The sequence below is a fragment of the Oncorhynchus nerka genome, linkage group LG20 (genome assembly GCF_034236695.1).
Source record: "Oncorhynchus nerka isolate Pitt River linkage group LG20, Oner_Uvic_2.0, whole genome shotgun sequence".
Taxonomy (NCBI): Eukaryota; Metazoa; Chordata; class Actinopteri; order Salmoniformes; family Salmonidae; genus Oncorhynchus; species Oncorhynchus nerka.
In genome coordinates, this window is record NC_088415.1 from 82,577,349 (window position 1) to 82,598,848 (window position 21,500).

The 21,500-nt window shown below is 44.2% G+C and overlaps 1 protein-coding gene across 1 annotated transcript; it reads left to right on the plus strand.

The window, feature by feature from the left end:
• Positions 1 to 369: 369 nt before the first annotated feature.
• LOC115103263 (anoctamin-8-like) lies at positions 370 to 21,489 on the plus strand. Its single transcript, XM_029624092.2, has 17 exons — positions 370 to 598; positions 5,941 to 6,051; positions 6,680 to 6,812; positions 8,429 to 8,567; positions 8,690 to 8,786; positions 8,873 to 8,989; positions 9,198 to 9,325; positions 13,129 to 13,290; positions 14,563 to 14,715; positions 16,509 to 16,635; positions 17,262 to 17,317; positions 17,452 to 17,526; positions 17,631 to 18,293; positions 18,539 to 18,730; positions 19,158 to 19,289; positions 19,763 to 19,873; positions 20,306 to 21,489. The coding sequence occupies exons 1-17, from the start codon at positions 451 to 453 to the stop codon at positions 20,978 to 20,980; spliced, it is 3,219 nt and encodes a 1,072-aa protein (XP_029479952.2). The 5' UTR covers positions 370 to 450; the 3' UTR covers positions 20,981 to 21,489.
• The last annotated feature ends 11 nt before the right edge of the window (positions 21,490 to 21,500 follow it).

The window sequence follows — 21,500 nt, forward strand, 5'->3', positions numbered from 1 at the left end:
AAGACTCTCTTCGTGAGCATCTATAATAATGACTTGCAGATCACATCATTTTGATTAGAGGTAAGGGGTCCTTTTGAGATAAAAGTACTCTGAATGGTTTGATATTTTGGCTCTACAGTACAATCAGGGCCCGTATTCATCGTGTCTCGGAGTAGGAGTGCTAATCTATGATCAGTTCTGTATTTGAAATCATATTAATGAATGAGTTACATGGACATGGGGGACCTGATCATAGATCAGCATTCCTAATCTGAGACTATTTATGAATACACGGCCAGACCTTCTCCATATGAACGCTCAAGGGAGAGAGAACCTGTTACAACCAGACTCTTTCTGCCAGGTTCAGGTCATAGCACGAACAGGTAGGGTAGGCGGGTATCACCAACCCTGTTCATACAATGCTCATGCAACATCACCTTCCATAGTTGTAGCGCTGTCTTTTAATGCACCATGATCGTGACGATTGGGGCACCTGATCCCACCGCGTCTGTAAACAGCACCGCGGACGGCGACAGGGTAGGGGAGAGGATGGTGCCCACTGAAGACGACAAGATAACTAAGCAAAAACAGACGTATTCAATGTCGTTCGGTGTCCTGGGTGAGTGTCTTGAGGAATAGAGTATTTGTCGTCGTGAGGTGCATGAATTCAAGTTAGATGGTTGTAGGGAGGAAAATGATCAATGCTATTTGTGGTAGTACGAGACTATGATGCAGTATTCTCAAACATTCACGCAAAATGCCATTTACCCCAGTACTTGAGGTTAATCTCATACACCGTTCATATTAGGCTACATGCCACGATTGTTTTTGTTTTTGGTGCGTCGCGTCGCGTCCGGTAGCATTGTGCGCATTCCGATGAGCAGGGCCGAATGTGGCATCTGTCTTTTGTGGTCCCACAGGTGTAGCCTAGCCTATGGGTCCAAGGCAATGGGACTGCATTTCAGTCTATTATATTGTTATGATGTCAGCTATGTATTGTAATAAATAATGGATTACATTATTTATTTGAGTAATCTAGCAGTCAAACAAGGGAGTTTAAACGGAAACTACGATTAACAGCTAAATATTTCATGTTGGATTTGAGTAGCCAAAAGTGGCTATTTTATTAAACTTTGTCTTGAAAAAAATGGATTGCGCAATGTGCATACATTAAGCAATCACACACATGTCTTACACGTCCACACTTCTTACGCAAATACTCAGCACACAGTTCACAATATCACAGCAAGCGGCAGTCATCCGAACCATCTCGGACGCATTTTACCGCACTTCCTTTTGTTTTTGAAAATTCTGTCACAACGTGGTAGAGGCGATAGCTAACTGACTGTTATGTTTCGCAACGGTTGAAGAAAGTCATCAGCAGCAGTGCCAAAAAACTATTGCACAGGACATGGCTTTATTATCAATTTGGAGATGGAGATCAAACTGGTCTCAGAGCATTTGGTATTATTCTATATGTAAATCCGAGACATTCCATTTAGTCAATTTGTGGATGTCCATCACACATTTCATATATGTTTACAATTACAATTTGTATTATATACATAATGAAGTAGCAAAACTCAGAATATGTTACAAATTCGCAAAACGTACAATATGTTACACATTTTCTAAACGTATGCTATGTTACGAATTCTAGCTAGTTGGCTAATTGGCTAACGTTAGCTAGGTGTTAGGGTTAAGTTTAGGAGTTAGGTTAAAAGGTTAGGCAAATAGTTATCTAAAAGGGTTAGGGGAAGGGTTAGCTAACATGCTAAGTAGTTGCAAAGTAGCAAGTAGTTGAACAGCTGCTAATGAGCAAAAATGCTAAAGTTGTCCGTGATGGGGGATAATGACTCAATGCTCAGGGCCTGTATTCATAAAGCGTCTGAGAGTACAGTGATGATCTAGGATCAGTTTAGCCTTGTCGATTATAGATAAGCTCTGCTACTCCGAGACGCCTAATGAATACAGGCTCAGATATGCTATTGAATGAGGGGACATGGGGATAACCCACATTCAGTAGGCTTTGGACTGCATTTCTACTTTTTTACAGTCAGACTATTATCCTCACTTCAGTACACACACTCACACACAAAATTGGCCTGTAATTTATATTGGGCAGATTTGTGTTGATCATAAAGTAAAAGTGTTGGTTAGGAAAAGAGCACCACAGTAAAGTCAGTAGGTACAATCAAAGGAACATGACCCCATTTCCTATATCTGCTGATAGATGGCTTTTGACACGCTGCTACTAGTAGACCTAGCAGTCCCAGCACTATAGCAGTACCTAGGTTTAAACAGTGTTGGCAGTGAAGATAAAAGTATACAATTTAGTTGTGTAAGAATGGGGAATGATAAAGTAGTTGATGCTGTTCATAACTAAAGCCCTACAGTGGCACCTGGTTAGAGTGACAAGATTAATTTCACTTCACAATCTAGACATGGCTCACACGTTAGGGGAGGGAAAGAGGATACCTAGTCAGTTGCACAACCGAATGCGTCCACCGAAATGTGTCTTTTGTATTTAACCCAACCCCTCAATCAGCCTAGTGGTGTGTGTGTGTGGGTGTAAATGTGAGACAGTGAGAGACAGAGAAAGTGAAAGAGAGAGAGAGACAGAGAGATGGCAGGGCATTTTAGAGGACAGGACATGACAGTAACAGAACATTTATGGGATTGCCAGTCAATGTTTCTCATTCTTATTTGGTGTCACGTGGTTTTACTGGATTAAGTTGGACACTTTAAAATCAGCAGATCCTGTGTTTAGTACTTCCCATGTAGTGGTTGGTTTTCAATTGCAGTGCGCCAAAGCTACCATACAAGTACTGCAGCTTAGTAGAGTAAATACTGTGTGCATTATCTTCTGTTGTACAAACAACTTAAATACACAGACCCTGTGTTGTACAAGAGGAGCCAAACTCTTTTTCAATCATGCCAATGTAGAAAATGATCATGTCTAATACTTTCTGTTTTGGGATGATCTGTGTCCATTTCTTTTATTATTACCCACTTTTTCTCCCCAATTGTTAGTAGTTACTGTCTTGTCGTATCCCTACAACTCCTGTACGGGCTCGGGAGAGACAAAGGTCGAGAGCCATGCGTCCTCCGAAACACAACTCAAGCAAGCCGCACTGCTTTTTTAACACAGCACACATCCAACCCAGAAGCACCAATGTGTCGGAGGAAACACCGTACACCTAGCGACCTGATCAGCGTGCACTGCGCCTGGCCCGCCACAGGAGTCACTAGTGCACTATGAGACAAGGATATCCCTACCGGCCAAACCCTCCCTAACCCGGACGACGCTAGGCCAATTGTGCGTCGCCCCATGGACCTCCCGGCCGCGGCCGGCTGCAACAGAGCCTGGGCTCGAACCCAGAGTCTCTGGAGGTACAGCTAGCACTGCAATGCAGTGCCTTAGACCACTGAGCCACCCAGGAGGCCCTGTGTCCATTTCTAACTTTCAGACAGAGGAATGCAGTAACACACTGCTTTGGCCTTGTTGATGGGCAGAAGAATGAATGGAATGGAATGGAAGCTGACAATGAGGTTTTGGCAGAATCCTCCCTCTCCATCTGTCACCCATGTCAATCAATCAATCAATCAAATGTATTTATAAGCCCTTTTTACATCAGCTGATGTCACAAAGTGCTGGACAGAAAACCCAGCCTAAAACCTCAAACAACATGCAATGCAGGTGTAGAAGCACGGTGGCTAGGAAAAACTCCAGATATAACAGACTGACCCTAGCCCCCCGACACATACTATTGCAGCATAAATACTGGAGGCTGAGACAGGAGGATTCGGGAGACACTGGCCCCGTCCGACGATACTCCGAGACAGGGCCAAACAGGCAGGATATAACCCCACCCACTTTGCCAAAGCACAGCCCCCACACCACTAGAAGGATATCTTCAACCAACAACTTACTATCCTGAGACAAAGCCGAGTATAGCCCACAAAGATCTCCCGCACAGCACGAACCAAAAAGGGGGCATCAACCCGGACAGGAAGATCACATCAGTCACTCAAGTGGCGTACCCCTCCTAGGGACGGTATGGAAGAGCACCAGTAAGCCAATGACTCAGCCCCTGTAATAAGGTTTGAGGCAGAGAATCTCAGTGGAGAGAGGGGAACCGGCCAGGCAGAGACAGCAATGGCAATTCGTTGCTCCAGTGCCTTTCCATTCACCTGGGCCAGACTACACTCAATCATAGGACCTACTGAAGAGATGAGTCTTCAATAAAGACTTAAAGGTCGAGGCAGAGTCTGCATCTCTCACATGGATAGGCAGACGATTCCATAAAAATTGAGCTCTATAGGAGAAAGCCCTGCCTCCAGCTGTTTGCTAAGAAATTCTAGGGACAATAAGGAGGCCTGCGTCTTGTGACCGTAGCGTGTGTGTAGGTATGTACGGCAGGACCAAATCGGAAAGACATGTAGGAGCAAGCCCATGTAATGCTTTGTAGGTTAGCAGTAAAACAGGAAGCCAGAGGCTTGCACTTGGGTAATATGCACTAACGTCTAGGAGCACGAGGACAGATGCAGAGCCTCGGTCTGACGCCATTAAAAGGTCATTTAAGTAGGCCTATTTTGAGATATCACAATATCTTTCAATAATGACAGGAATTGAGGTCTTTATTCCAGTGAGATTGCTATGGCGAACATCGGCATGTTTAGTTTTGCCCAACCTAGATTGAGGTACAGACACAGTCTCAATGGGGATAGCTGAGCTGACTACACTGACTGTGCTAGTGGCAGACTCCACTAATCTAACAGCCTGCTGTCTGGCCTGCACCCTATCTCATTGTGGAACTAGGGGAGTTAGAGCCATGTCTATGTTCATAGATAAGATGAGCACCCCTCCAGCTAGGATGGAGTCCGTCACTCCACAGCAGACCAGGCTTGGTCCTGTTCGTGGGTGAGTCTCAGAAATAGGGCCAGTTATCTACAAATTATATATTTTGGGAGGGGCAGAAAACAGTTTTCAACCAGCGATTGAGTTATGAGACTTTGCTGTAGAGCTCATCACTCCCCCTAACTGGGAGGGGGCCGACACATCTTTCTAGCTGATTTACACACTGAAGCTATGTTGCGCTTGTTGACCTCTAACTGTTTCATCCTAACATCGTTGGTGCCGACGTGGATAACAATATCCCTATACTCTCTACACTCGCCAGTTTTAGCCAGCACCATTTTAAGATTAGCATTAATGTCGGTAGCCCTGCCCCTTGGTAAACAGTGTATGATCGCTGGATGATTCGTCTTAAGTCTAATACTGCGAGTAATGGATTCACAAATGACTTGGGTTTTCAATTTGTCAGAGCTAATGGTGGGAGGCTTCGGCGTCTCAGACCCCGTAACAGGAGGAGTAGAGATCAGAGAAGGCTCGGCCTCTGACTCCGACCGGTTGCTTAATGGGGAGAACCGGTTGAAAGTTTCTGTCTGCATTTCCTATCAGCATTTCCCTCCAGAAGCCATGAGAAAGTTGTCCGGCTGCGGGGACCGTGCGAAGGAATTTATACTACTATCTGTACTTATTTGTGACACAGACGCTGTTTCATCCTTTCCTACACTGAAATTACCCTTTCCTAACGATTGTGTCTGAAGCTGGGCTTGCAACACAGCTATCCTCGCCATAAGGCGTCCTGCTTTATATTATGTATACAGCAATTGCAATTGGAAGGTTAATGTTACTACTTAGCTTCGGCTGGTGGAGGTCCTGACGATAAAACTTCCGGGTGAAAAAGTTGAGCGAGGGAAAACATTTAAATATGAAACGTTAATTAAAAAGTAAAAACCGTAAAGTTGGCAGTTAGCAACAAACCGCACAGCAGCACGTAAACAAGTCTACAAGTTAGGACCAGAAATTATGTTCCCTTTTCACTGTACTGACTGATGTGGACTATTCTTACCCTCCATCTCTCTCTCTCCTCCCCTCTACCTCTTCCCCTTTAGATAATTTGTTTGGGAAACGCCTCTCGCAGGCCAGACAGTACATCATGTCCCATAAATCCTGGCTGAAAATGATGCCCACGGAAGACTGTGATATCCTAATGACATTCTCAGGTACGCTAAATCACCACCTTCCACAGTTCAGTCTCCTCAATCATGATGGGAAACTTCAAGGGGGAGTCTTATTGGCCGATGTGGGCAATGAGCCAATCACTCGTTGATGTCCGCAGGGACGATTGAATAATATCCATTACCTGTATGTTTGTTTCAGAGTTAGGCACTCTATAATTCTGCACATATGCTGTGTGGGTTCACACAAATGGATCTCATTGGTCAAAGCAAGTTTGCCACATGGATCCCAACTAAAATTGGGTTGGATATGAATTATTGCACTCATTCTTGCAGGATGGGATGAAATGAAGACCCCATAAACACTAGGGCGGTTACCTCATTTGATTGTATTGACCTTTTCATGGATCCACCCTCCCACGGTTACCGTTGCTACCTCTGTCAAGCATTGAAGAATGTTGTTGATGCATTTGATCCTTATTTGAATGTTCCAAGAGTCTGTGATCAGCCTGATGAATTACTAGAATGTGAAGTGTTATAAACATGTCAAGCATTGAATGACTGTGACAGAGGTTCAGTATTAATTCATGGCAATTGGGCTGTGGCTGTATATAGATTTAAATAAATGAAATATAAATTCTGACTTAGAAACTGACAATTTACTCCTTTGTAGACACCATAGACGACCACACCTTGCTATGGCTGCTGAACCACATCCGACTGGGAATCCCACAAGTTACAATCCAGATCCGACAGCATCAACACACACAGGGCTACGCATTCTTTATTACAACCACATTTGAGAAGTAAGACACTCCACTTCTTACATGACATTTATGTCGGAATTGTAATGGTTAAATGTTAATTATATGGTCGTTACCTAACAGGGTTAAATTCTCGGGCCGACTCTCTTCTCGGTATACATCAATGATGTCGCTCTTGCTGCTGGTGATTCTCTGATCCACCTCTACGTAGACGACACCATTCTGTATACTTCTGGCCCTTCTTTGGACACTGTTAACTAACCTCCAGACGAGCTTCAATGCCATACAACTCTCCTTCCGTGGCCTCCAACTGCTCTTAAACGCAAATAAAACAAAATGCATTCTATTCAACCAATCATTGCCCGCACCTTCCCGGCCATCCAGCATCACTACTCTGGACGGCTCTGACTTAGAATACGTGGATAACTACAAATACCTAGGTGTCTGGTTAGACTGTAAACTCTCCTTCCAGACTCACATTAAGCATCTCCAATCAAAAATTAAATCTAGAATCGGTTTCCTATTTCGCAACAAAACTTCCTTCACTCATGCTGCCAAACATTCCCCTCGTAAAACTGACCATCCTACCGATCCTTGACTTCGGCGATGTCATCTATAAAATAGCCTCCAACACTCTACTCAGAAAACTGGATGTAGTCTATCACAGTGCCATCCGTTTTGTCACCAAAGCCCCATATACTACCCACCACTGCGACCTGTACGCTCTCGTTGGCTGTCCCTCGCTTCATACTCGTCGCCAAACCTACTGGCTACAGGTTATCTACAAGTCTCTGCTAGGTAAAGCCCCGCCCTATCTCAGCTCGCTGGTCACCATAGCAGCACCCATTCGTAGCACGCGCTCAAGCTGGTATATCTCACTGGTCACCCCCAAAGCCAATTCCTCCTTTGGTCGCCTTTCCTTCCAGTTCTCTGCTGCCACTGACTGGAACGAACTGCAAAAATCACTGAAGCTGGAGATTCCCATCGCCCTCACTAGCTTTAAGCACCAGCTGTCAGAGCAGCTCACAGACCACTGCACCTGTTCATAGCCCATCTGTATACAGCCCATCTATCTACCTCATCCCCATACTGTATTTATTTATTTTGCTCCTTTTGCACCACAGTATCTCTACATGTACATCCATCTTTTGCACATCTACCATTCCAGTGTTTAATTGCCATATTGTAATTACTTCGCCACCATGGCTAATTTATTGCCTTAACTCCCTTATTTGACCTAATTTGCACTCACTGTATATAGACATTGTTTTCTTTTTTTCTACTGTATTATTGACTGTATGTTTTGTTCATTCCATGTGTAACTTTGTGTTGTTGTATGTGTCGAACTGCTATGCTTTATCTTGGCCAGGTCGCAGCTGCAAATGAGAACTTGTTCTCAACTAGCTTACCTGGTTAAATAAAGGTGAAATAAAAAAATAAAAGTATATTGTTACCACATCATTCGTAAACATCACATTCATAAATAGTGGCCTGGTTCCAGATCTGTTTGTGCTCTGTTGCAATGGTTGGTTTGACAATGACCATAGGAGGAGTTGACAAGACAGAACAGTCAGATATGGGACCAGGTAAATAGCATCTGAAACAGGACTGTCAAATAAAGCTTGTGTCCTTCTCCCCTCTTGTCTTCCTCTCCTCAGCTTGCTGCGTGGTGCAGAGCTGACGGGGATGCGCAAAGTGGTCAAACCACAGTATGGAGGTGGAACACATAGGTTTTCCTGTGCAGAGGATAATATATACGAGAACATAGAGAGCGAGCTGTGCTTTTTCACCTCCCAGGTTCGTATCAGTTATGGCTATGATCTCCAAACATACTTAAACAGCTCTGATATATGTCCTGTTGCTGATTTTTACCTTGTTCCCACAAACTCTGTGGTTGTTCGATCACATCTTTTCTTCAGGAGCGTCAGAGCATCATCAAGTACTGGCTGGACAACCTGCGAGCCAAACAAGGAGAAGTCCTTCACAACTTCCACTTCCTGGAGGGACAACCAATCAGTAAACAATTGTTTTTGTATTTACTCATTGCCTAACTCTTCAGCATCACAATAAAATCTGAGACAGCTTTGTTATTGACTGATCAGTTCCAGAGCTAATGGCCAGAGGAGTAATCTATCAAGTGTTTCCTCTACACGAGCAACGGATCCTCAGTCAGCTGATGACGTCATGGGTCCAAGCTGTCTGTGAGAGACAGCCTTTGGGTGAGCAGCACTTGTTGAGACAATATAGCATGCTTAATTGTTACAATTAATTGATCATTCTATCATAGAATAAGATAATATAATTTGCACTAAAAAATACAATATCAATGGAAAGATACCCATTTCTTAAAAATATAATTTACTAACTGAAGCCAAAAACCCATTGTGTCTGTCTTTGTCTGTCATGTTGTTGGTGTCTGTGAGTCAGATGACATCTGTGATTACTTTGGGGTGAAGATTGGCATGTACTTTGCCTGGCTGGGTTTCTACACCAACTCCATGCTGTACCCTGCAGTCATCGGCTTCCTGCTGTGGATCCTGGCTGAGGCTGACCAGGTAGGTGGTGCAGCATCACATTAGCTAATGGAGATCTCACACTGGTCAACACCTACTCATTCAAGGCTTTTTCTTTATTTTTACATTTCCTACATTGTAGAATAATAGTGAAGAAATCAAAACTATGAAATAACATATGGAATCATATGAAAAAAAAAGTGTTAAACAAATCAAAATATTCTATATTCTTCAAATAGCCACCCTTTGCCTTTATGACAGCTTTGCACACTCTCAACCAGCTTCATGAGGTCACCTGGAATGCATTTCAATTAACAGGTGTGTCTTCTTAAAAGTTCATTTGTGGAATTTCTTTACTTCTTAATACATTTGAGCCAGTCAGTTGTGTTGTGACAAGGTAGGGGGGTATACAGAAGATAGCCCTATTTGCTTCTTACCATATTATGGTAAGAACAGCTCAAATAAGCAAAAAGAAATGACAGTCCATCATTACTATAAGACATGAAGGTCAGTCAATATGGAACATTTCAAGAACTTTGAAACTTTCTTCAAGTGCAGTCGCAAAAACCATTAAGCGCTATGATGAAACTGGCTCTCATGAGGACCACCACAGGAAAGGAAGACCCTGAGTTACCTCTGCTGCAGAGGATAAGTTCATTAGAGACTTGCTTGGGACAAGAAACCCGAGCAATGGACATCAGACTGGTGGAAATGTGTCCTTTGGTCTGGAGTCCAATGAGATGTTTGGTTCCAACCTCCGTATCTTTGTGAGACGCGGTGTGAGTGAACGGATGATCTCCGCATGTGTATTTCCCACCATAAAGCATGGAGGAGGAGGTGTTATGTTGTGGTGGTGCTTTGCTGGTGACACTGTCTTTGATTAATTTAGAATTCAAGGCACACTTAACCAGCATGGCTTCCACAGCATTCTGCAGTGATACGCCATCCCATCTGGTTTGGGCTTAGAGGGACTATAATTTCTTTTTCAACATGGACAATGACCCAACACACATCCAGGCTGTGTAAGGGCTTTTTTAGCAAGAAAGAGAATGATAGAGTGCTGCATCAGATGACCTGGCCTCCACAATCCCCTGACCTTCATTAAGTTGAGATGGTTTGGGATGAGTCGGACCGCAGAGCGAAGGAAAAGCAGCCAGCAAGTGCTCAGCATATGTGGGAACTCCTTCACGACTGTTGGAAAAGCATTCCAGGTGAAGCTGGTTGAGAGAATGCCAAAAGTGTGCAAAGCTGTCATCAAGGCAAAGGGTGGCTACTACTTTGAAGAATCTCAAATATAAAATATATTTAGATTTGTTAAATACTTTTTTGGTTACTACATGATTCCATGTGTGTTATTTTATAGTTTTGATGTCTTCCCTATTATTCTACAATGTAGAAAATAGTAAAAGTTAAGAAAAACCCTTGAATTAGTAGGTGTTCTAAAATGTTTGACCAGTAGTGTACCTGTCAGTAGTGCAATCTTAGAAAAAAGAGTTCCAAAAGGGTTCTTCAGCTGTCCTCATAGGGGAACCTTTTTGGTTCCAGGTACAAGCCTTTGGGGTTTCATGTAGAGCACTCTGTGGAAATGGTTCTACATAGAACCCAAAAGGGCTCTACCTGGAGCAAAAAGGGATATCCCTGGAACCAAATGTGGTTCTTTAACCCTTTTAGGTTCTAAGTAGCACCTTTTCCTAAGACTGTATCATCCACAATGTAGTTTAGCCTTGTCCATAATCTGACAATGACATAGTGTAGGAGTTTGCAAGATAGCACAAACAGATCTAGAACTAGACTACATGTAGCTAGCTATTCAAATGACTCACTTGTATCTCCACCCGGCACAGCCAGAAGAGGACTGGCCACCCCTCATAGCCTGGTTTCTCTCTAGGTTTCTTCCTAGGTTTTGGCCTTTCTAGGGTGTTTTTCCTAGCCACTGTGCTTCTACACCTGCATTGCTTGCTGTTTGGGGTTTTAGGCTGGGTTTCTGTACAGCACTTTGAGATATCAGCTGATGTAAGAAGGGCTATATACAGTGGGGAGAACAAGTATTTGATGCACTGCTGATTTTGCAGGTTTTCCTACTTACAAAGCATGTAGAGGTCTGTAATTTGTATCATAGGTACACTTCACCTGTGAGAGACAGAATCTAAAACAAAAATCCAGAAAATCACATTGTATGATTTTTAAGTAATTCATTTGCATTTTATTGCATGACATAAGTATTTGATACATCAGAAAGCAGAACTTAATATTTGGTACAGAAACCTTTGTTTGCAATTACAGAGATCATATGTTTCCTGTAGTTCTTTACCAGGTTTGCACACACTGCAGCAGGGATTTTGGCCCACTCCTCCATACAGACCATCTCCAGATCCTTCAGGTTTCGGGGCTGTCGCTGGGCAATATGGACTTTCAGCTCCCTCCAAAGATTTTCTATTGGGTTCAGGTCTTGAGACTGGCTAGGCCACTCCAGTGCCTTGAGATGCTTCTTACGGAGCCACTACTTAGTAGCCCTGGCTGTGTGTTTCGGGTTGTTGTCATGCTGGAAGACCCAGCCACGACCCATCTTCAATGCTCTTACTGAGGGAAGGAGGTTGTTGGCCAAGATCTCGCTTTACATGGCCCCATCCATCCTCCCCTCAATACGGTGCAGTCGTCCTGTCCCCTTTGCAGAAAAGCATCCCCAACGAATTATGTTTCCACCTCCATGCTTCACGGTTGGGATGGTGTTCTTGGGGTTGTTCTCATCCTTCTTCTTCTTCCAAACACGGCGAGTGGAGTTTAGACCAAAAAGCTTTATTTTTGTCTCATCAGACCACATGACCTTCTCCCATTCCTCCTCTGGATCATCCAGATGGTCATTGGCAAACTTCAGACAGGCCTGGACATGCGCTGGCTTGAGCAGGGGGACCTTGCGTTCCATGACGGCGTAGTGTGTTTCTAATGGTTTTCTTTGAGACTGTGGTCCCAGCTCTCTTCAGGTCATTGACCAGGTCCTGCCGTGTAGTTCTGGGCTGATCCCTCACCTTCCTCATGATCACTGATGCCCCACGAGGTGAGATCTTGCATGGAGCCCCAGACCGAGGGTGATTGACCGTCATCTTGAACTTCTTCCATTTTCTAATAATTGCGCCAACAGTTGTTGCCTTCTCACCAAGCTGCTTGCCTATTGTCCTGTAGCCCATCCCAGCCTTGTCCAGGTCTACAATTTATCCCTGATGTCCTTACACAGCTCTCATTTCTTGGCCATTGTGGAGAGGTTGGAGTCTGTTTGATTGAGTGTGTGGACCGGTGTCTTTTATACAGGTAACGAGTTCAAACAGGTGCAGTTAATACAGGTAATGAGTGGAGAACAGGGGGGCATCTTAAAGAAAAAACTAACAGGTCTGTGAGAGCCGGAATTCTTACTGGTTGGTAGGTGATTAATTACTTAAAAATCATACAATGTGATATTTATTTTTATTTTTTAGATTCCGTCTCTCACAGTTGAATTGTACCTATAATAAAAATTACAGACCTCTACATGCTTTGTAAGTAGGAAAACCTGCAAAATTGGCAGTGTATCAAGTACTTGTTGTCCCCACTGTAAATACATTTGATTTGATTGGATTTGTTGGAATCTATTTGTATGTGTTTTCTCTCCTAATCACCACATAAAAATTAATGTGAAAAAATATGGATGTGTTGGCCTAGATTACAAAACTGTATTTCACCCACCATAGCACTTACCATCTCTGTGCTCTGTGATACATTTCCAGTGTTATTTGTTGTTGATATTTAGTAGAAAGATTCCCCTATTCTGTATGTATCTCATGTGGTTCACTGACTTCTCCACTCCCCCACAGACCAGTCAGGACATCTGCTGTGTGGTGTTTGCCCTCTTCAACGTGGTGTGGGCGACACTCTTCCTGGAGAGGTGGAAGCGGAGAGAAGCCGAGCTAGCATACAGGTGGGGGACACTGGACACTCCTGCCGAGTCCCTTGAAGATCCTAGACCCCAATTTCGGGTGAGCGTCTTGTTATTGCATCCTATTCATTCAGAGTTGGGCCGAGATTCAATCTGGGCACGTTGTAGAGCACTTAAAGATACTTTCCGATTGAGCTGAAATCTGCCCTGTTACCATGAATGTCTGCAGACGTTGAGAACATTGCCTTTAAAAGACACATTGTCGACAGCGCTCTACAACGCATCATGGATTGAATCCCGATCTTAGATTTCTACCCGTGCTGTTTGGTTCCTTCAGGACAATGGCCAAAGTATTCCATCAGTAACCGCATACAGCTGTCCCAGGGCCGGAGTTTACGGGTCTACAGGGCCGGAGTTTACGGTTCTACAGGGCCAGAGTTTACGGGTCTACAGGGCCAGAGTTTAGGGGTCTACAGGGCCAGAGTTTAGGGGTCTACAGGGCCAGAGTTTAGGGGTCTACAGGGCCAGAGTTTAGGGGTCTACAGGGCCAGAGTTTAGGGGTCTACAGGGCCAGAGTTTAGGGGTCTACAGGGCCAGAGTTTAGGGGTCTACAGGGCCAGAGTTTACGGGTCTACAGGGCCGGATTTTACGGTTCTACAGGGCCAGAGTTTACGGGTCTACAGGGCCAGAGTTTAGGGGTCTACAGGGCCAGAGTTTAGGAGTCTGCAGGGCCAGAGTTTAGGGGTCTACAGGGCCGGAGTTTACGGTTCTACAGGGCCAGAGTTTAGGGGTCTACAGGGCCAGAGTTTACGGTTCTACAGGGCCAGAGTTTACGGGTCTACAGGGCCAGAGTTTACGGGTCTACAGGGCCAGAGTTTAGGGGTCTACAGGGCCGGAGTTTACGGTTCTACAGGGCCAGAGTTTAGGGGTCTACAGGGCCAGAGTTTACGGGTGTACAGGGCCAGAGTTTAGGGGTCTACAGGGCCAGAGTTTAGGGGTCTACAGGGCCAGAGTTTACGGGTCTACGGGGCCAGAGTTTAGGGGTCTACAGGGCCAGAGTTTAGGGGTCTACAGGGCCAGAGTTTACGGGTCTACAGGGCCAGAGTTTACGGGTCTACAGGGCCAGAGTTTACGGGTCTTCAAGGCCAGAGTTTACGGGTCTACAGGGATAAGTAATATGAGATATAGGTTTGGAGAGTGTTGTGTGAATTCCAAGGGGTCCTGGGGTTTCTAAAGGGGAAGTTGTCTCTGTCCTCCTTAGGTCCGGCTAACTCAATTGGTAGCGTGTGAAACTCTGGGTCGTGGGTTCGAGCCCCACGTTGGGCGTTAGCATTTTAGTTGGTGTGTGTCTGACTATGTGTGTGTTTTTCAGGGTGTAAAGCGGTGTAGCCCCATAACAGACTGTGAGGAGTTTTACTACCCACCCTGGAAGAGGACGATTTTCAGGTGGATGGTCAGCCTCCCCATCTGTCTCCTCTGTCTCTGCTTTGTCTTCCTGGCCATGCTTGTCTGTCTGGAGATGCAGGTAAGAGACAGAAATCAACAGAAAATAGCTATATTGACATTTAAAGGCATTGGTAAACGCTGCATATGTCGGCACAGTAGGAAATTACCTTAAAATTTAAACCGTGCTACAGATTGAAGCAAGCCCTTAGCCATCGGAATCAAGCATAGTCCACTATTGAAGTATTGAAAGAAGGTTGAGGACTGCAGCTTAATTCTCTTTAATAATATTTATTGTTGACATGTTTCAAAGGAGCTCCTTCGTCAAAAAGCACTAAGTATCGTTAGGGCTCGATTCAATCCATATCGCGGAGGTTCAGCAGTACAATATTGAGCAAAAAAATGTACATGTAATTTCCGATTGAGCCGACATACTGTACAGTGGATTCAAGACCCTTTGACTTTTTCCACATTTTGTTACGTTACAGCCTTATTCTAAAATGGATCAAATAAATGTTTTCCCTCATCAAATTTACACACACTACCCCATAATGACAAAGTGAAAACAGGTTTTTAGAAATGATTGCAAATGTATTAAAAATAAAAAACAGAAATACATTATTTAAATAAGTATTCAGACCCTTTGCTATGAGACTCGAAATTGAGCTCAGGTGCATCCTGTTTCCATTGACCATCCTTAAGATGTTTCTACAACTTGATTGGAGTCCTCCTGTGTTAAATTCAATTGATTGGACATGATTTGGAAAGGCACACAAATCAAATCTAATTTTATTTGTCACATGCGCCGAATACAACAGGTGTGGACCTTACAGTGAAATGCTTACTTACAAGCCCTTAACCAACAATGCAGTTTTAAGAAAAATACCTAACAAAATAAGAAATAAAGTAACAAATAATGAAAGAGCAGCAGTAAACGTGTCTATATAACGTTCCACAGTTGACAGTGCATGTCAGAGCAAAAACCAAGCAATGAGGTTGAAGGAATTGTCCGTAGAGCTCTGAGACAGGATTGTGTCGAGGCACAAATCTGGGGAAGGGTATCAAAACATTTCTGCCACATTGAAGGTCCCCAAGAACACATTGGCCTCTTATCATTCTTAAATGGAAAAAGTTTGGAACTACCAAGACTCTTCCTAGAGCTGGCTGCCCGGCCAAACTGAGCAATCAGGGGAGAAGGTACTTGGTCAGGGAGGTGATCAAGACCCCGATGGTCACTCGGACAGAACTCTAGAGTTCCTCTGTGGAGATGGGAGAACCTTCCAGAAGGACAACCACATCTGCAGCACTCCACCAATCAGGCCTTTATGGTTGAGTGGCCAGCCGGAAGCCACTCCTCAGTAAAAGGCACATTCAAGCCCGCTTGGAGTTTGTCAAAAGGCACCTAAAGAACTCTCAGACCATGAGAAACAAGATTCTCTGGTCTGATGAAACCAAGATTGAACTCTTTGGCCTGAATACCAAGCGTCACGTCTGGAGGAAACCTGTCGCAATCCCTGCGGTGAAGCATGGTGGTGGCAGCATCATGCTGTGGGTACAGTATGTTTTTCAGCACCAGGGACTGGGAGACTAGTTACAAAATGTGGGAAAAGGGTCTGAATACTTTCTGAATGCACTGTATGCAACTTTTACCGTGAATGCAGTCTCGACTAACGTGGGAATATGTCCTTTAAATTACAATCGCTCTATAGGATCCCTTAGTGTCAGAAATGGTTAGTGTGTACTGCCGTTTAAATCACAACTTTTCAGGGATAAGCGCTTTTAAGATCAAAGATAATGGCTCAAGGGTTAATTAACCTGTCTTGCTGTAATTACATTTTTCTATTTTTTTGGTTGATCTCTTCTTTCTTTTTATAGGAGTTTGTGATGGAAATTAAGGAGTTACCCAGTATCACAAGATTCATTCCTAAGATGTTGCTGGCCATCGTTGTGACTGTATGTGGTGAGGTGTATAGGAAGATCGCCCATTGGCTCAATGATATGGGTAAGCCGATCAGCTGAGATTCACTGATATGAGCAACAGGTGAGGAATGATCGGAGCCATGAGGTCATCTCAAAAACCTGACCTAGGCAACAGCGACTAGGATCTGGTTTCAATGATGAACTCTTTATGACATGAACCACGTCACTGCCTACATCACTACTTTATCCGCTTGAATAAAATACTAAATAGTAGCTAGCAAGACTGAGATCACAGAGGTTATTTTTAGAGTGCATTTCACAAATGGCTAGTTTACATCAACTACCCTTCACTAAAACAACTGTACTGGTTTTGCCTGCACACTTCTGTTTTGAATCGCCACATTCTGTCTGCCTCGTGGTTTGATGGGAGAGTCTCCGGGATATTTCCCCTGAACAACGTAGGCAGTGACATAGTTCCTCTATGCCAAAAGATTCCATCATTGAAACCAGGGCCTCTGTGTTGCCTAGGGTCAGGTTTTCCAGACTAGCAGTGAGGGCCCGACTCAGAGTAGGAGTAGTGATCTGGGATCAGGTCGAATACTGGTTCTGATCTCTTCAGGTTTAGTACAAAGTGATCATACAGGTTTGTTCAGTAATCAGTATCAAATGGAGCGATGTATTTTAATGATTCTTATCACTTTGTTACAGAGAACTACAGACTTCAGAGTGCCTATGAGAATAATCTCATCATTAAAATGTTTTTTGTAAGTTAGACTTTTCATGTTTATTTTATTCCTACTGTTCTCTATTATCCAAAGGGTGTATTATTGACTAACACTGTTGTATATATGTTTATAACTGTCATGTCTCATTCAGACTCCTTCTCTTCATTTTGCAGTTTGAGTTTATCAATTCTTACCTTAGCCTTTTCTACATCGGATTCTACCTCAAGGACATGGAGCGACTAAAGGAGGTAAAATCTGTCAATTAGGTTTGAAAAATGGAAAACATGATTGTACAAAATTATTCTCGTGAAAGAACAGCAATAACAGAATCAGTCAAACGATCTCTTCACAGATGCTAGCCACTCTCCTGATCTTCCGCCAGTTTCTCCAGAACATCAAGGAGGTGCTCCAGCCTTATCTGTACGAGCACCACAAACTAGGAGTATTTACTCCCAAGATCGTGTGGGAAGTTCTCCAGGCCATAGTGATCAAGTACAGCCGTCTGGCTCTAGGAAAGGCCCAGGCTTCATGGACTATCCAATCACTGCTAGGCCCCAAAGGCCTTGCCACACATCCTGTGAATGGACAGACAGAACATAACAAGAGAGGAGATCTAAAGGCTGGCTACAGGTTCACAGAGGAAGAGTGGGACATAAATGACACATTGAGGCAGCGGAAGATTAGCTTCAATGAGAAGGTGGATGTTGCCAGGGACGTTGCCATGGTGACCCAGCCCGAGGACAGCTTCCCGGAGGACAGTCCCACGATGGTGGAGGAGGGCATGGATCCTTCCAGCATCTTTGAGATGGGCGACGATGACAGTGACTATGAGTTATCTGAGACCAAGGAGACTAGTGTCTCCCCACCAAGTGGCTATGACACAGTAGTATGTCAGAGACGGAAAAATCCAATCCCAGAGAAAGAATCCACAAAGTCCTGGATTGACCCGCCTGAGGAGCCCAAGTCTGTCATCCTTACCCAAGCAGAGATGGAGAGCTGCATGCAGACGTATGAGGTATGGCTTAGTTGTCAGATCTGTTGTTATGAACTGGATCTGCTGTCTGTGTATCAATGCAACACAGTGCATTAGGTTATATTGTACACATGTTTAGTTTCATTTGACTGGACTTGAGTTAGTATTTGGTGCATACAAAGCATAGTGCATTCAGATTTGAAGTAAAACGTGATTTAAACACAAATGCTATTCAATGACAGCCCATGCAGTTATATGACTTAGATTTTTGACCTCTGACCCAACAGGACACCCTGCAGGACTACCAGGAGATGTTCATCCAGTTTGGCTACGTGGTGCTCTTCTCCTCTGCCTTCCCATTGGCTGCCATGTGCGCACTCATCAACAACATTATAGAGATCCGGAGTGACGCCTTGAAGCTCTGTACTGGCCTGCAGAGGCCCTTTGGCCAGAGGGTGGAGAGCATCGGACAGTGGCAGGTTAGTGGTCGCTCACATCTGGGCTCGTGTTCAAAGACATCTCAAATCAAATCAAATTTTATTTGTCACATACACATGGTTAGCAGATGTTAATGCGAGTGTAGCGAAATGCTTCTAGTTCTAGTTCTCTGAGTAGGAGTGCTGATCTAGGATCAGCTCCCCCTAGTGCCTGTAATCTTATTCATTGTGATTTAAAAGGCAAAAATCATAGATTATCACTCCTATTCTCCAATTATGAGTTTATCATGGTACAGTATGTCCCAGGACATATATTTAAATACATATTTACCTCACCTGCAATTAAGCTTTAACTTAGAGAACCATTTTAAAATCATGCAATTCTTCAAAAAAGCAAGACAACAGCTATTTATTTCATAAAGATAAGTTCCCTCTGAGATATTTTAATCTCTTCTCTTTCTGTGTGCAGACTGCAATGGAGGCCATGGGCTTGATAGCCATCATGGTGAACTGTTACCTCATTGGCCAGTGTGGTCAGCTGCAGCGTCTCTTCCCCTGGCTGAGCCCAGAGATGGTCATCATCTCCATCGTGGTACTGGAGGTAAAATAATGCAGTGGACATTGTGTTTTAGCACCTTTCTCAAAACCAAGGAGGCTGTACATAAATCACACAGAGTACGGACTATAAAACAATGCGGGGGGAAGTCAACAGCCTTCACTCAAATACGGCATTTCGTTTTGAAAATCAATTTCAGCGTTGTACAATAATGTAGATGCATATTGTGCTGTCTTTTTTCAAATTGAAAAAGACTTGACAGGTAATTGAGAAGAACAAGAGCTGCTGAAAGGCATGAGCCCAATGTGGGGCTCGTACCCACAACCCTGTGACTAAGAGTCTTAGGCTATACCAACTGATCTTGCCGGCTTGAAAAGATCAAGCAGCTCCCTCTACACATCACACACACAGCATGGCATCGTCACACTCTTTCCACTCTGGTATAGATGAATTACACTTTTCTGTGTTTTTATGTCACTGTTTGCTCAGTCTGTCCTTTGTTGTTTTGGGACTGACAGCATTTTGCCATCCTCCTCAAATACGTCATCCATGTGGCCATCCCTGATATCCCTGGATGGGTCGCAGACCAGATGGCCAAACTGGAGTACCGTCGAAGGGAGGCTTTCAAGGTACAGTTGCATAGGTTGAAACACTTGGCCAAATCCACAGAGCAAGCTGTTATATACTGTCCGTGTCTATCACTATCATCCTCCAAGTTTGTGTCCTTTATGTGTCTTCTTAGCATTTAAAAAAAATCTTTGAATCGTGTATGCCTGCATCATACAGACACTGTAGTATGTTTGAGTCCATCAGGGCATCTTTTTGTACTGAATGCATCAAAAGGATATGCCTCTGACACTTCACTTGAACTCTCCAGTAACGTTGGTCTACATAACGCTGTCCTTATCATTTAATTACTTAACAGATTTCATACAGTCATGAAAGTTGATGTCAGCATATGGTGTTTAACTTTACACAGTCATGACACAAACCAAAGCTGGTCATAGAAAGTGTCTGCTCTCTTTATGCCACATATTGTATATTACCTTGTTCCTATGCAGAAGCACGAGCATCAGGCCCAGCAGCACTTCCAGCAGCAGCTGAGGAGGCGGCGTGAGGAGGAGGAGCTGGAGCGTCAGGCTGAACTCCAGGCCGAGGCCCGGCAGGAGAGCGAGTACCACAAGGCTGACCACCAGCACCACCACGACAAGACACAGGGCAAGCCTGGGGACAAGCCCAAGAGACCCAGCTCTCTGCTGGGCAACAACAACGTGATGAAGCTCAAGCAGATCTTCCCCCAGCAGGGGAAGTTCTCTACGGGCACGGCCCGATCCCCTCAGTCCCCAACCGGGGCAGAAGCAAAACTACCAGGTTTCCTCAGCTTCAAGTTCCGGAAGTCTCCGGAGTTGAAGAAGGAGCCGTTGTCAGTAACACCAGCGCCAGGGACCGTGGTGACGACTGCTTCCGTGAACCAGGAGAAGTCTCAATCCCCCAGCAGGACCTTCAGCCCAGGGAAGCTGTTCAGCTTCAGCAGGTCAGAGGGCGCAGTGGTGTGTGCAAACGGAGCTCAGCCGTCCAAACCAGGTGATTCTGGCCCCCAGGCCGCTCCTAACACCCAGCCCACCAGGCAGGACTTGAACACAACTCCGTCAGGCGAGGAGCTACCCTCGTCTGAGAGCGAGAAGGGAGAAACGAGACTATCTAGCGATACTGACAACTCTGGCTCCAAGTGTTAGTCCATTGTCATGGCAACATGGAACGTTTAAGAAAGGGAAGCAGAGTACGATACATTTTTATCCTTGTTAAAATGTCACCATGTTAGATGGAGAGTATGATAAAAATAGTTATCCTTGTTAAAATGTCACCGTGGTAAATGCACTTCCTGTAGGTCATCCTGAACAAGCTAAATTATGAAATGTAAGGTCAGAATGCAGCAGGTTTTGGGATAATTCTCCACAATCCAAATGACAGTAAATATAGGCTATATCTGTTCTATATACTGACTGTATAAGTGGATACTATGTACAAATTGTAACAGTTTAACCCCTTGAATGAAGCCCAAGTACCGTCATTAAATACAGTTATAAGACTGCATGACTTGTGGTTCTGATAATCATAAAGCATTCCTGTAAGATCTGGATGGCAGTTTCCAGTAAAGATTTTGTCAATCCATTCATCAGATTTGATGTCTTAAAAGCATGGCAAATCATCTGCATGTCTGAAATAAATGTCTTCAGTTATTCAACACCTTCTAAA